Below are 14655 nucleotides of genomic sequence, written 5' to 3'. Positions count from 1 at the left end.
AGTATGGCGAGACCTTGAAGCAGCTGACAAGCGTTGCGGAGCAATTCCACCTGCTCTTGGTGTGAGCAAGAAGCATCTTGGCTGCCCTCCATGTGAGAGATGGAGCTGCTTGTCAGCCTGCGTGGGAGAACTGGAGGCCAGAAGTGAGACCAGACCAGGAAGATCCATTCTGAAATTTTGTTGGTTCTTGAAAGATTGGTTCTTGAACCTCTATGATTGTAAAAATCCCCTTGAGGGATTTAGAATTGCCTGCCTATGTAAACCACCTTGAATAAAGTCAGAGGAGTAATTCGATGACCAGAAAGGCAGTGTATAAATACTGAGTTATTATTATTATTAAACACATAATGGACACAATCCAATACCAATGTAGTGGATGAAAGCAAGCTTAACTTGTGTTGATTGTGGCCAATATCTGTTTAGGAAGCTTACATTCACTGTGTTGAATTTAAGCTTATTTAAAGCCTTGGAACACCCCAAGGCAGTGGTTCTCAAACTTTTAGCACCGGGACCTACTTTTTAGAATGAGAATCTGTCAGGACCCAGTAGAAGTGATGTCATGACCGGAAGTGATGTCATCAAGCAGGAACGTTTTTAACAATCCTAGGCTGCAATCTTACCCAGGAGTAAATCCCATTAACTATCATTGTTAAAAGCTTATACAGGTGCAGCCTATTTATCCATGGATTTTTTTATCTGCAGATTTGTCTCAGAATGGGGTGGGGTACTGAATGTCACACACACCTTTGCCCTGCGCTGGCATTTCCAGACAGCCCAAAACACTGCAAAAAGCCTCGCCCAGGCAGAGAATAGCCCTGGAGCCCTGGAAGAGGTTCCCCTTGCGAAGGAACAGTAACATTCCTGGAGAACACACACACACACACACACACACGGGGGCAGGTTCCGTAGCAACAGAGGGGAATGCTTTAAAAGAGAAGAGAGGATTGCTTTAAAGAACCCAGGGAGCGTTTGCCGAATCCCTTCCCCCCCAGAGATGGTGCAGGCTATCACAAAGCCTTCCCAGCAAGCAAAGCATGCTATTTACAGCCCAATCCTCTCCACACTTTCCTGGGAGTAAGCCCCATTGACTGGAATGGGGCTTACTTCCAAGTAGAAACGCATAGGGCTGGACTCTGAAAAGATCAGCATCCCACCTGTGAAAGAAGCCAGGCAGCTGGCAACTGGGAGGGCTCAGGAGGCGGAGGCAGGAGGGGAAGGAGAGGGGATTGCTTTAAAAAACCCAGGGAGTAATTGCAGAATTCCAACCCCCCCCCCCCCCATGATGCAGGCTCTTGGGAAGCCTTGGAGAGACAGGTGGCGGTGAGCAGAGAGCTGGACTACAAGTCCCAGAATGCTCTGGGGCAGAGGAGTTTCCATGATGGTGGTTGGAAGGGTTGTAGGAGCGGCAGCAGCAAAGCGGAGGAGAAGAAGAACCTGCAGCACTGTTGGGAGGCCGCCTGGGACACAGAGGCTTCCCAAGCAAGCTCACCATTCCAACTGTGAAAGAAGCAGGACAGCTGGCAACAGGAGGGATGAGTACGAAGGGGAGGGGAGGGAATTGAGAACACCTGCCTTAGTTTCCTTCCAACCAGAAGTGTCAGGCTGCAGCCTATTTGCTCTATGGACTCTAACTCTATGGACTCAGCACAACGCGTTTTTTGTTAATTGCGCGGAGTCATGGAACAGAACTAACGCAGATAAATAGGTAGGCTCTACCTGTACATAGTAGCCTGTTAAAAGTACAGATGTGTCACATTTTCCCAAATGCAGTCACATACCATAGTAGCATCTAGTCTCATATATTAAAAATAAAATATTGAAATGAATGGTGACCCACCTGAAATTGGGTCGCGACCCACCTAGTGGGTTCCTACCCACAATTTGAGAAGCTGGACCAGGGATTTTTTTAAAAAAACAATAAGACAGTCTGCATGTTTGTATTCATCACTTTCAGATCTGTTGACAACTATTTAATTTTTGCTTTCAGAAGTTCCTGGACCTTTGTCAGAATCTATTTTCATCTTCAAGAGAACACCTAAAATAGAGCTTTCTTCAAAGCTTTGTGTGTAGAGTGTGATTGCACCCAGAGAGTTCCCCTGTTCTCAGGCAGGAAGATGCACAAGTTCCCTTTTTGATCCTGCTCCTCTTTGTACCAATAAGTAGCATGAGTAAGCCCAAAATTGAGCTATCCACCAAAAGGTTTATGCGCTATTACTAAAAGGGCTGGAACTGGCTAAGGGCGCAATCCTAACCAACTTTTCAGCACCAAGGTAAGGGCAATGCAGCTCCAAGGTAAGGGAATAAACATTCCCTTATCTTGAGGAGGCCTCCATGACTATCACCGATCTCCAGGGTACAGCACATGCCCCACTGGCATAGCTAAGTCAGTGTTGAAAAGCTGGTTAGGATTTGGGCCTAAGACTCCACCGAACCATTTCAGACTTAGGCCTGATTCTTCTCCGTCATTCCCTGCAGATCTACCAATGAATAAGTACCCCAGGCTTTTCTTGCCAGCAGAGACGATGCTTCTAAGGTAGCTTTTCCAATATTATACAAAACATCACCAGGAAGTAAACTCCTCTCTATATTAAGATCTCATTTTTAGGGGGTTGATAAAACACCACGGTTTCAATATGCTCATTAAAAATGAAAGTTGTGTACAACAGCTAAAATCCCTTTGTTATAGCTACAGTTTATCACTTTCTTAACAGGGTCTTATGCTGTGCTTGAAATAAGTAACCCGTAAATCAGATGATATTAATTATTTATACTGCATCCTTAAGGAACACAACACTTTATAACTGCCCAGGTCCGTGTCATGCTTACAACTACCATAAATTGTTTATTACAAATTGCTTTCTATAAAGCATTTATAAAACAACCTTTAATATAATATATGGCCTGTAAATTGTTCTAACTGACTAACAGCCCAATCCTACTCAGCAAATACGCCAGGGCGGGGTGCAGACCTGCAGTAAAGCACATTTGCAGCACTGTGTGAATGAGTGACAACAATCGCTGATGCTAGTGAGGAGGAGCAGAATGGAGGTGGGGAGGGGGTGTTTTAGGGTCAGAGAGGGGCTGTTCAGGCCCACAAGGGGGACAGGATTGGTGAAGGAGGCCTCCCCTGAATTCCATTCATCTCCCAAGCCTTTTCCCCTGACACACGGCTTCTCAGACTAGCAACAGCAATTTCGCTGGTGCAGATCCAAGCAACCCATTGTGCAAGTTGGGGCTCAACATGGGGTAAAGGAACAAATGTTCTCTTACCCCAAGGAGACCCCCAGCATGCTCAAACCTTGTGCTGGATACAGCATAGATCATGCAGCCCCACTGCACCAGTAAGGCCTGTGTGGTCACTATACAATGTATGCTTATAGTGACCCTGCAAAGTAAGAACATAGTAAGAACACAAAGTAAGAACAAAGTAAGAACACTCTATAAGCATTTAAATGATGTTAATGGTTTCCCATATCCTTAGTTTCCTTATCTGTGGTCAGTCCCTGGAATGGATCTCTTGTAGACAAGGAGGCAGGTCTGTATATTGAAATTTCTACTTTATTTTTCCTAATATATTATCAGAGCAAGATCTCTGCTTTTCACCTTGACATTACAAGACTGCTCTGGGAGAAACCTAAGTGTGCTATGGGGCTTGGAATAAGGCAGTGTTGTCACTAGGGTTTGCATCACCTGGTGCGGGAGAACAGTGCATCACCCAGTGATGGATCTCCTCCCATGCAGTGGGCGGGGCAATAACTCGAGTGGTGGGCATGGTGATGTACCATAACCCCCCCAGCTGGTTTTTTGGTAATACCTTTTGATAGAATACAAATATTTCAAAGTGATTTGTTTCATTGCATTCTGCTGTAAATTACTCATCGAATAGTGTATAACATGATGGTATTATTCCTACATATCACCATTTTAGTGATTTTGGTCACTAGTGGTGTCACCCCCCCCCCCCAATGGTATCACCTCGATAACATGATATTGTTCCATGCTGTGTCATAACAACATCTCATTGGCTCTTTAAACAATCAGTATCACTGGTCCATTTTGAATTAAGGAACTGTATTTTTTAGAGTGCAATCCTAACCCCTTATTTCAGTGCTTTCCAGCACTGGCATAGCAGTGCCAATGGGATGTGTGCTGCATCCTGCAGTTGGGTGTCACTCATGGAGACCTCCTCAAAATAAGGGAATGTTTGTTCCCTTACCTCAGAACTGCATTGCCCTTATGTCAGTGCTGGAAAGCACTGACATAAGGGTTAGAATTGCACCCTTAGTTACATAAGACAGTTGTATTTTTGTTTTCTAGTGTTTTGACCATAATTTGATAGAATTGGGATATTTCACTCCAGTTTCTTTCATTGCATTCTGCTATAAATTACACATCGAATGGTATATATCATGGTGGTATTATTACTAAAAACTGCAATTTCAGCAATTTTGGTCACTAGTGGTGTCACCCCTCCAGTGCGCATCATCCCCCCAATGCACATCACCCAGTGTGGGCCACACTCCCCAGCAATGCCACTGAGTAAGGTCCTCTGGGTAATGTTACATAGCTTGGTCAGGCAAAAACATAACACTCATTTTGGTCACGGGTAGATATTAAAACTGAACATTCAACACCTCTGTTATATACTGTTATATTAGTGACTTAAAGATTCATAATTCAAATCTCTATAAACACATGGAATGCTCAAGTGAAGACTTTAGTTGCTGAAATGCCCACAGGGCCATCCATCCCCAAACTTCAAGTCAATGAGAAATGGCGTACATCTGCTGCAAGCAAGCATCAAATCTTCCTGATCTGCAAGAATCTAAATGTCTTTAGTTTTTCAAAACATGTTGTGGAGGAAAGGTGTCGGGGCCGGTTTGCTCATAACCTTAATGAAAACTCACAAGTTTAAAACTACAAATCTGAAATCTTACAAAATGTAAACTGCAGACTTCACAGTGTGTTCTGTAAACAGTGGCCCCCACAATACGCAGTGCACTTCCTGGTTTGTTTTCTAGCCGAGGCAGCAAACGGCGATTCTTCTCATGAAATTTTCAGATGTTTTTCTTGAGTCAAGATGCCTAGATAAATACTTGGCTAACCCTTTGGCTTTTAATGCATAGATCTGAAATTCTCTTCTTCCATTTTATGTCAGTATAAATCAAACACATATAAACACTTTATGCATTATGAAAGATTTGTATGCAGTTTGAATAAATGCCTTCTCCTTTTTGCATCTTACATCACAACACTTATAATATTTAGCTAACTGGTCGGGTACATTAAAATGCTTTTAACTGTCCATTTCAGAGTTACATACATGTCAAGCACACCCACAAATTCAACTTCATAGAGCTCCAACAGTCATGCTTACCTGTGCTGTCATCATAAACAACTGTGACAGTTTTCCACTTGAAGAACTGCACAAGGTCAAGGATGGCACGGCTAAGTGAAGAGAAATCTGGATAAAGACTGACATAGAATGAATCTTTGTTGTCTGAAACCTGATGTTTCCAACGTGTCTGTATATGCGGAACCCCCAAGGCATTGCAGATGGATTGCACTGCATTAGCCGAAGAGCTATGTGAAGGTCCAAAGATAGCTGCCACTCCAAGAGAGAGTTGATCACAAGCTGAAAAGGAAGAAATATATGATCAACAACGAGCGCAAACAGAAAGAAGACAGTGCTAGTTTTCCAGAAAACTGGAAATTTGCCAAACAAGGATTATTTTTTTATGAAACTCACCCTACTAATAGGAATAGTCATTACAGACTATTGCAGACTATTACAGACAGAAAATCATTTATTTTAAATGATCTCTTTTTGAAATAAATATTAAGCATGAAGCTGTAGATATGTGCACACTTGAAGTGAACCGCCAATGCCAACAGAGTTCTATTCAAATGCTGCTGAAGTATTCTGAATACCTAGAAAGCAGGCACAGATTCCACCACAGTCTTCGCAAATGTATCCAGTCAAAGCTATAAGCTACACTTTCCTGAGAGTAAACTCCATAGGTAAACCTGTATATGCTGCACATCCATTTTCCTGAATTTTCACTATTCTTTGGCATTTTTTAGTGCAATTCATCTCAAATGTCATTACACAAAAACAGCTTGCTTAGACACTTGGTCTACAATCCAATGCACACTACCTTGGAAGCAATCCCCACTGAACTCAGTGGGTCTTAGTTGTGAGTAGACATGCAAAGGACTGTGCTGGCAGCTTCACTATCAGCTGCCTGGTTCCAAGATCCAGACAGTAAGCTCTAAGCTTTGGCTTGACATTATCTTTGAAAGTCTTCAGCTTTCTTTCAGCTACCCAACAAAGATAGCCTTGGGTCATCAGATTCATAAGCTTCTGTTTGCATTTTGTTACTACCAGGCTTTGTGTCCTATAAGGACTAACTGGTGCCATCCGATTCTGAAAATTTGCACCAGCTTATCTGCCTGCAGTATAAAATTTCCTGCCATATAAAATCATGGTTTTTGACAATCCATCCATCAGCTTCCACTGTGTATCTGCTTGCCCATTCGGCAACTATTAATATTACAGGGAAGTTAGGAGGCCTAAGTAGTTGTTTCACATTCTGGAAAGTGCAAATCACACCAAAAGGGCATCAGAGCAGAAACACTGGGTTTTTTTTTCTCTACAGTTGTCTAGAAGCAGAATTAAAATGGATAATTCATACAGTTCTTTAAATATAGCTCTGATTTATCTAGCACTGCCCTTCCTCACAGTCAAGATCTTCCTATGCTTACAAGTCACTCCTGTTCAGCAAAGGTCCCTGATAAGTTCAATTACAACCATATTGCTTGATTGCAACTTTAGTCTACTTCTTGATTACTGATTTCTGTTTATGATTATGCTTTTCCTTTTTATATCAAAATAATGCTGTTTCCCCATCAAAAGAAAAAAAGAAGAAATCAGTATGTAGAATCCTGCTCTTAACCCCGTCGCTGCAGAAATAGCAAACTGGCATTGAGGAAATAAAGAGAAACTATGCTAGGGTTAGGTAACAGACCATCACTAAAGGCCCAATTTTAAGCTCCAGAACTGCCGCAGGGTGTCACAAATATACCAGAAAGCATGTCCGCAACACCCTGAGAGGACTCAGCCCTAGTGCTGGCCCAGTGCCAGTTGGCGCTGAGCTCAGCGTTGGATGCTGCCCGGAGCACAGTAGTAGATCCAGGTGGCATTGAGGACGTTGGGGCCGGGGGGAGGTGTTCTGGGGTGGAGAAGGGTGGGATGGGGGAGGAATCAGGGTGGGAGGGAGGTGGGACTGGCGGAACCTGCTCCACCGGATCCTATGCTCTGTACTGGGCTAAAAAGCCTGACATGGAGCTCCTCAAGTCTGCACTAGCAAAATAGCCAGCACAGAAACCCATTGCGGCCCTGCCTATTGAGCGGAAGGGGACGAAAGTCCCTTTCCCCCAGGGAGGCCTCCAGCAGCCTCAGCAATGCCACTGGATGCAGCAGTAGCTGTTTTGGCACCACTGCACTCGGTGGAGCTGCCGGGGATAGGATCGGGCTGTTAATCAGTAAAGTAGTAAGCCCTTTGGGGACAAGGAGCCATTTAATTATTGCATTTTGTCTGTAAATCACTTTGTGAACCTTTTTTTGTTAAAAAGTGGTTTATTATTATTATTATTATTATTATTATTATTATTATTATTATTATTATTGCGCGCGCGCACACACTCACACACACACACTCACACACACCTGCTCCATCATTTTAGCCCCTCTTCCACAATGAAAACAGAAACCAGAAAATGAATTAAGTGCTAAACAAAAAGGGGTGCTGACAAATTATGGCAGTAAAAGTCAAGGATACCATGGAGCTGCAATGCCTATTCTGCAAACGGCAAAGGAGCTACAATTTCTTGGAATAAAGGACAGCATTATGCAACATTTGAGAATAAAGCACAAAACTTTGAAGCCAAGGAATCCAATTCAGTTTCATTATTATCAGTGGGAGTTCTGCTTTCAGCTTTAATGGATATGAATTACTCCTGTGATATTTTGCACTTCTAAAGATAGCTCTTGACTTTTGTGCAGTTGCAACAGCTACCTGCACATTAAAAACAGAAACTCTATATATTGACTAAATTATACTATAATGTATACTGAAGTATACAGTATACTTAAAGTATCTTTAAGTATTCATATCTTTAAGCTATGGAATGGAATCACGAACAGCAGCAATGATGACTGGTAAAGGAAAAAAATCCAAATTGACTTAGGCCCCAATCCTATCCTCAGCCTCTGAACCATGGTATGTTCGCGGTATGGCCATTGCTGGGAAAGTGCGCAGGCAGCAAGTGCTGCCCTGGCATTGGATCCAGCTGTTATTTAAAATCCAAATTATGGGAAGATGCAATTAAATATATAAGTGGTTTAAAATTGTTATTTTCTAAGCTAATGCTGTAACATATTTTTCAAAAGGTATCAAGGATAGTTTCAATTACATTTTAGAATTCAGTTCAAATAATACTTTGACTTTGACCTGTTATTCTTCCATATGTTGCTTTTAAAAGTTAAAATATTATTTCTCTTATAGGAATCCAATTAGGTAGCCCAATCCACAGCTAGGTAAAATTTTTGGCACCGTATCTGTTGAAGTTGAAGTATTTCAGTATAACAGGCTGATACAATGCTTTCAAGGTGATGTTCACATGTTCACTAATGGGACACTCATTAGCCACCACAATACCTGAAAACATGCATCTGGCTGTTAAGGGCTTTTGTCACAATAAATATACCATTTTATTTGAAGCTTTCATTCCTGGCTTCTTGCCTCTTATAGAAAAAAAAAGCTGGCAAACACATAGTTATTCTGAATTCATGAAGTGGTATAAATGACTTCTATGAAAGCAGACCCAAGGTTGTAGGCAACAGTAGCCATGCCTTTGTCTTCGGTAAAAAGGAGAGTTGCACTCACACAGGGGATCCTTCTTTGAGCAGATGGGGTCCTTGCAAAAGCAAAACTTCCATTCCTGGATGCAGCTTCCAAAGCCATTGCCAGTATGGCAAACACCTGGATGTAATCCAGACTGTGAGGCTACACCTGGATACAACTGTGAGCCACACAAATATTTATATAAATTTTTATGCCACTTTTGTACTAAAGCATACACAAAGTGTACAAATGTATGCATACATGGAGAAATATATACTAGGATCTCACTAGCTATATCTCTGTAAACTTAGTCTTTGCCCAAATGCAACGCTGGACTAGATGGGCCTTTAGCCTGATCCAGCAGGGCGCTTCTTATGTTGAATCAGTGAGAGCCTCTGATTCTACAAGACAAGAATAACAGGTCAAAATGAGGAAGACCATTGAGGTGGGGCAATACTTGACTTACTGGTCCGATGCTGTTTTCTGAAAACATACCTTTCTTTGAAGCTTCAAAACTGTCATAGAGATTTATCTTCTGAGTGTCGTATGTTAACGTAGTGTTCGGCAACAGAGTTCTGTTTCTGTTGATTGTGTTCACAGCAAATCTGAAGGCTAGTTCCTCTGCTCCCATTGCTCCTGTTGGGCCAGATTCCACACATTCAAAAATACCCCCTGGACCGAGAAAAGAGAGAGAGAGAGAGAGAGAGAGAGAGAGAGAGAGAGAGAGAGAGAGAGAGAGAGAGAGAGAGAGAAGCCAGTTAAAGTAATGTTTAAAATCAAGAAGTTAACAAAGAACCGTACACAAACTTTTCTGACTGGCATCTCCCTTGACATCTTGATGACTTGATCCCTTGATGCCTTGACTGGCATCTCCCTTGACCTACTTGGCTAATGGTCACGGCTCACCATTAGGGCTACAATCCTATACATTATATAGGACAGTGGGTTTTTCACAAGGAATCCATGGCTCCTCTGGCTAGTTTCTGAGGCTCCCCAGGAAGCCATGGCTCATAGTTTGGGAACCACTGACATAATGGATAAGTTGCCTCAAAGAGTTTAACATGAGTTTAACATGATTTTGCACTGTAATGTAAACATAAAAAAAAAAGCACAAAACAGAGAGGAATCAGGGAATTGCAGAATCAGAAAAACTCCTAACAATACAGTCCTGCCACACATGGCAGAATACATTGCACCAGACACTGCACTGATTACCATACAAACATTCCAGCATAAGTCAAAGCCCAAGAGACAGTTAAGCTACTGTGAAAGCAGTCAGCACCCCTGTAGATGCAAACTAGCGTCTATGCAAGGGCCTGGTCAAGCCTTGATTTAAGAGATCTCTTCATTCTTAGCGAAGGGGGCACTAAGTAAAGGGTACTAAGAGTTCATGTGGAGCCCATGCTGTTGAGCAACCCTCCCCCAGATTTTGATTGATTGGTAAGCAGAATGACCATAGAGCTTGCCCAGTGCCCCAGTGCAGTCAATTTGGCATGCTTCCTCCCTACCATCATAATCGGGGAGCAGTGCCAAGTACAAAATTTGAGCTGGATATGGAAGATCTTGGTGGCCCTCCTCTTACTGGTTTTGCAACCTTTTCTTAGCAGAACTGCCTATATTGTTCAGAGATCTAGTTTGTGCCTAGGCTGTTGTATAGGGCACTGTAGAACCGACATTCAGAAACTAGCAAGTTAAACAGCACGATAAAAGAGCAAAGCAAACAGGCTATAATGAGCACTTCATAAGTTCCTTATCAGTCTCCTAATTAGTATATTATCAAATCCCCCAAAGAGTTTTAGCTTCTCAAACTGCCTCCTTATTTTATCCTTCATCTCATGACTAAATAGAAAAGAGGTGCTTTTTTTCCCTGCTGCTGAGAACCTAGCCCTTGGGAAATGGATGTTCAAATAATATTAACACAGAGGCATTACATATGGAGAGAGAAAGTGACAAATGGCTGCCTAAAATGGTACCAATTTAAATCTTACAAAGATTTGACAATTAGGAGAAGATGCTGAATATATGTAGATGGGAACAGAAATTCAGTCAGCAAGATAGAGCATTCTATGAATAACAATGAGATAAACAAGAATACAGGGATCAGAAGAGGAAGAAATAGGCAAGCCTAGATAATATCTGGATGGCATTAAGCGAAAAGGGGATAGGGAAGTTGATTAACCAAATAATAGCAAAAGTGCTACAGGATTTGGTAATAGCTAACAGTTGGACTAACTCTTTTGTCTAGCAGATTACTGGCCAACTGCTCAGGAAGCTTGATAATGTGCCTTTAATGACCCTGAAATATGCAGTATCAAAAGCAGGTAAAATTGCATATACTGCTGTATGAAGGGAGGGGAGGTGAAGAGAGTGTAAGCGTGCTCCATTCTCCCTCCCTTGGTGTAATCAGTGTAACAAGAGACAAGCAGTTTTCAAGCAGCTTCTAGGTGAGACAGTCAGAGAGTTCTTTTGATTGAGAGAGACATTGGGATTGAGAAAATGAGGAAGAACAAGTCAAGAGTTGAAGTATCTTGGAGTGTGGGAATCCTTCTCTGGCAAACTGATCAAACCACTTGGTTTGTAAGGAGTGCTTTGCAATCTGACTGGAGGTACTGGCTGCAGCAAGAGTCCCTCACTTGCCCAGTGCCCTGGCAGCCTGACCCTCCAATCTGCTCAGTTCACCATCTAGTACCAAAATGAATGGCACAGACAGACTCACAGAAGTTCTCAATCGCCATCACAGCAAGAAAGGCTTCACAAGCCTTCACCACATCAATTGCCAAGTACTGAACCTACAGGAAAGTACCTTAAACTTAGAGGGATCACTGCTAATAGCTAGCCTAATTTGCCGCCGCCGCCGGCCCCCCCCCCCCCCCACACACACAGACACATGAAGCCCTACTGTGGTTTTTGAGGAGTGGCTCCAGAGCACCTAACAGTGACATCATCATCAAGTTCAAGGGAACACTGACCATTAGGAAGAATTTCCTAAATGTAAGAGATGTTTGGCACTGGCATGGTCTGGCTTGAGCAGTAGTGGGTTGTCTCTCACTGGAGATTTTCAAGAAGGAGCTAGTCAGGGATGCTGTAGCAGTTGGCTGCTCTGAACGGGGGATAGATTAAATGACCACTAAATTAACTTCCAACACAAACGTTCTATTCTAAGGCAACTAGGATACTATGTTCTGGCAATTCAATTATGTTAGGCTCTTACAGAGTATGAATAAGCTACTAACCTCCCTTTAAAATCACCACTTCAAACCAGTAATGGGTCAAGTAGTTTGAAGATGAGAAGCTCTTGACCTTGAAGGAAGGGAACAGAGTCTTTGGAGATACCATCCTTTTCCAAGGTGAGAAGGATAAGGGTAATTCTCAACCTCTTTCCTCATAACCATGCTCTGAGGCCAACTCATCAAAAAGATCCACTCAACCAAACAATAACTCCAGATAGATCCACAACCTGCACCAATGAACAATGAAGGCCAACACTCCAAGGGTTTCCCCTATGCTATCTACTTTCATCCCATACTCAATCTGTATTTTGAAAATAAAGAAAATAGTATAAAGATATCCTAAAAAAAAAAAATCCAGTGACTGCTGCCTCTATACGTCTGGTGCAGTTTAGTAATGAAGAATCCCTTTAAAACTTGGAGGTTAGGTCAGTTCATGTATATATACTGATGCACCTATGCCACATGTTTTGGTGTGGGGGGTGGGGTGGAGGGTCCTGAAACTCAGCTCTTGGGAACTCTCCCTTCCCAATGCATTCAACACACATACCTATCAGTGATGCATTGGGGATGGCATTAAAAGTTCCAAGCAGGATCAATATGTAAGTAACCTGTTCAAATTACAGTAAACAGGTTCAAAGCAGACAGAGCTGACCTCACGCAACCACCAACCTCCACCCTTCAAAAATTACTGTCAAATGTGCAGAGAAACCTTGAGGGTTTCTAAGCCCTTAACTGTAACATTTAAGGGTCAAAATTGATTTTTGAGTCAAGTACTTTGGAGCTCATCCAACCTGCACAGTGATTTCAATCATCTGCATGAACATTTATTCATTTAATCGTTAATTGGTTTTTTAAATGGAGATCTACTTTATAAGAAGTGCCGCAAGGCTGCTCCAGATTGGGAGGGAAGGCAGAGTCATAAGCTCAGGCCAATCAGAGCTGTATACAGTCAATCCTTGCCAGAAACAGACATGAGTGAGCTATTTTCTGGACAAGGAATTGTATCTAAACAGGTTAAGTCTCATTATTTGTGAGGGTTCCGTTCCCAGAACTCACGTGAATGGCAAAAAAACGCACTAAAGCAAATCCAATTAAAAAATGAAGTCCCTTTGCTCCGGTGATTTAAAAACAGCCTTGTTGACCTTTTGAAATGCACACAGAGGCAATCAACCTCTCTCCAGGAGCTTAGGCTTCACTAGGAGGCAGCAATCCTCACAGTGGCCCACTAAACGCCCTAGGGAGCACACAAGACAACAAGAGACCTGCATCCTGGTGCCCTCCCCTGCATCTGGCATTCTGACATAGCCCTTTTCTAAAATCAGGAGTTTGCACATACACATAATGGCTTGTAACCTGTGATGGATTTTTCCTCCAGAAATTTGTCCAATCCCCTTTTAAAGGTTCTCTTTTGCAGCTTCTCCATTTCCACTATGCCCTTTTTGAGATGTGCAACCAGAACTGGACGCAATACTCAGGTGTGACCTAACCATTGATTTGCACAATGGCATTATAATAGTAGCCATCTTATTATCAACACCTTTTCTAATGATCCCAAGCATAGAATTGGCCTTTGCCGTTGCACATTGGGTCAACGCTTTCATCGACCTGTCCACCACCACCCCAAGATCTCTCTCCTGATCTGTCACACACAGCTCAGAACCCATCAGCCTATATGTGAAGTTTTGATTTTTTTTGCCCCAATGTGCATTACATTACACTTAAATGCATCTGCCATTTTGCTGCCCATTCTGCCAGTTTGGAGAGATCCTTTTGGAGCTTCTCACAGCGCTTCTGGTCTTTACCACTTGGAAAAGTTTGGTGTCATCTGCAAACTTAGCCACCCCTGTCTCCAGGTCATTTATGAAGAGGTTGAAAAGCACCGGTCCCAGGACAGATCCTTGGGGCACACCGCTTCTCACCTCTCTCCATTGTGAAAATTGTGAAAATGGAGAGCATTAATGAGGCTATTGTTAAAGCACTCTTCTCCTTTAATTTAAAGGGTACTTCTCATCACGTTAAGATAGAAAAATCTGTGGATAATTAGGTTAACCTGTAATCACTTGTATGACTGTCTCTCTACAACAGTAAAAAACAGTTTTTTAAACAATGATTTCAAAGGGATGCATTTTTCCCCTTCTCCGGAGATCAGCACATTTGTTCTCATTTGCAATGGCCATTCATGTTGAATCAAATCCGTGTATAAAAAAACAGTGTATAACAAGGTTGGACGTGTATACACACCCTCCCAGAAAATTAGAGAAAATATTAACTACCCTTTTGGACATACTAGTTTTCTATGTGCAGGGTGGGGTTTTATTCTGAGGGGATTTTTGAGGGGGGAATCTTTCAAACTTGCAGTCCTGTATCTGAAGGTGGAAATAGTAAGTCTATAAAACGTTATAGGTCAATTCTGCCGATTGCATAAATCTTCACGAACAACCAGTCACTCTATACAATGTTTAGGAATGAAGCCTTAATGGGGAGCCACGACCAATGGCCCAGTAGGTCAAGGGAACCAC

General features: G+C 42.4%; 1 protein-coding gene across 2 annotated transcripts in view; it reads right to left on the bottom strand.

Annotated features, from left to right (window-relative positions):
- The window catches only part of GRIK2 (glutamate ionotropic receptor kainate type subunit 2), a 326420-nt gene extending 316850 nt beyond the window's left edge, over positions 1–9570 (bottom strand). Inside the window, exons 1-2 of one of the 2 annotated variants that reach the window (XM_066612979.1) lie at positions 9402–9570; positions 5378–5635 (exon numbers count right to left, since the gene is read on the bottom strand). In XM_066612979.1, the coding sequence (XP_066469076.1) occupies positions 5378–5635; positions 9402–9537 (394 nt within the window). In that variant the 5' untranslated portion in view covers positions 9538–9570. The remainder of the gene's footprint in view (positions 1–5377; positions 5636–9401) is intronic. The other variant, XM_066612971.1, reaches the window with a different exon arrangement.
- Between the last annotated feature and the right edge of the window lie 5085 nt (positions 9571–14655).

The sequence above is a fragment of the Tiliqua scincoides genome, chromosome 1 (genome assembly GCF_035046505.1).
Source record: "Tiliqua scincoides isolate rTilSci1 chromosome 1, rTilSci1.hap2, whole genome shotgun sequence".
NCBI lineage: Eukaryota > Metazoa > Chordata > Lepidosauria > Squamata > Scincidae > Tiliqua > Tiliqua scincoides.
This window is presented reverse-complemented; position numbering and strand designations above follow the sequence as displayed.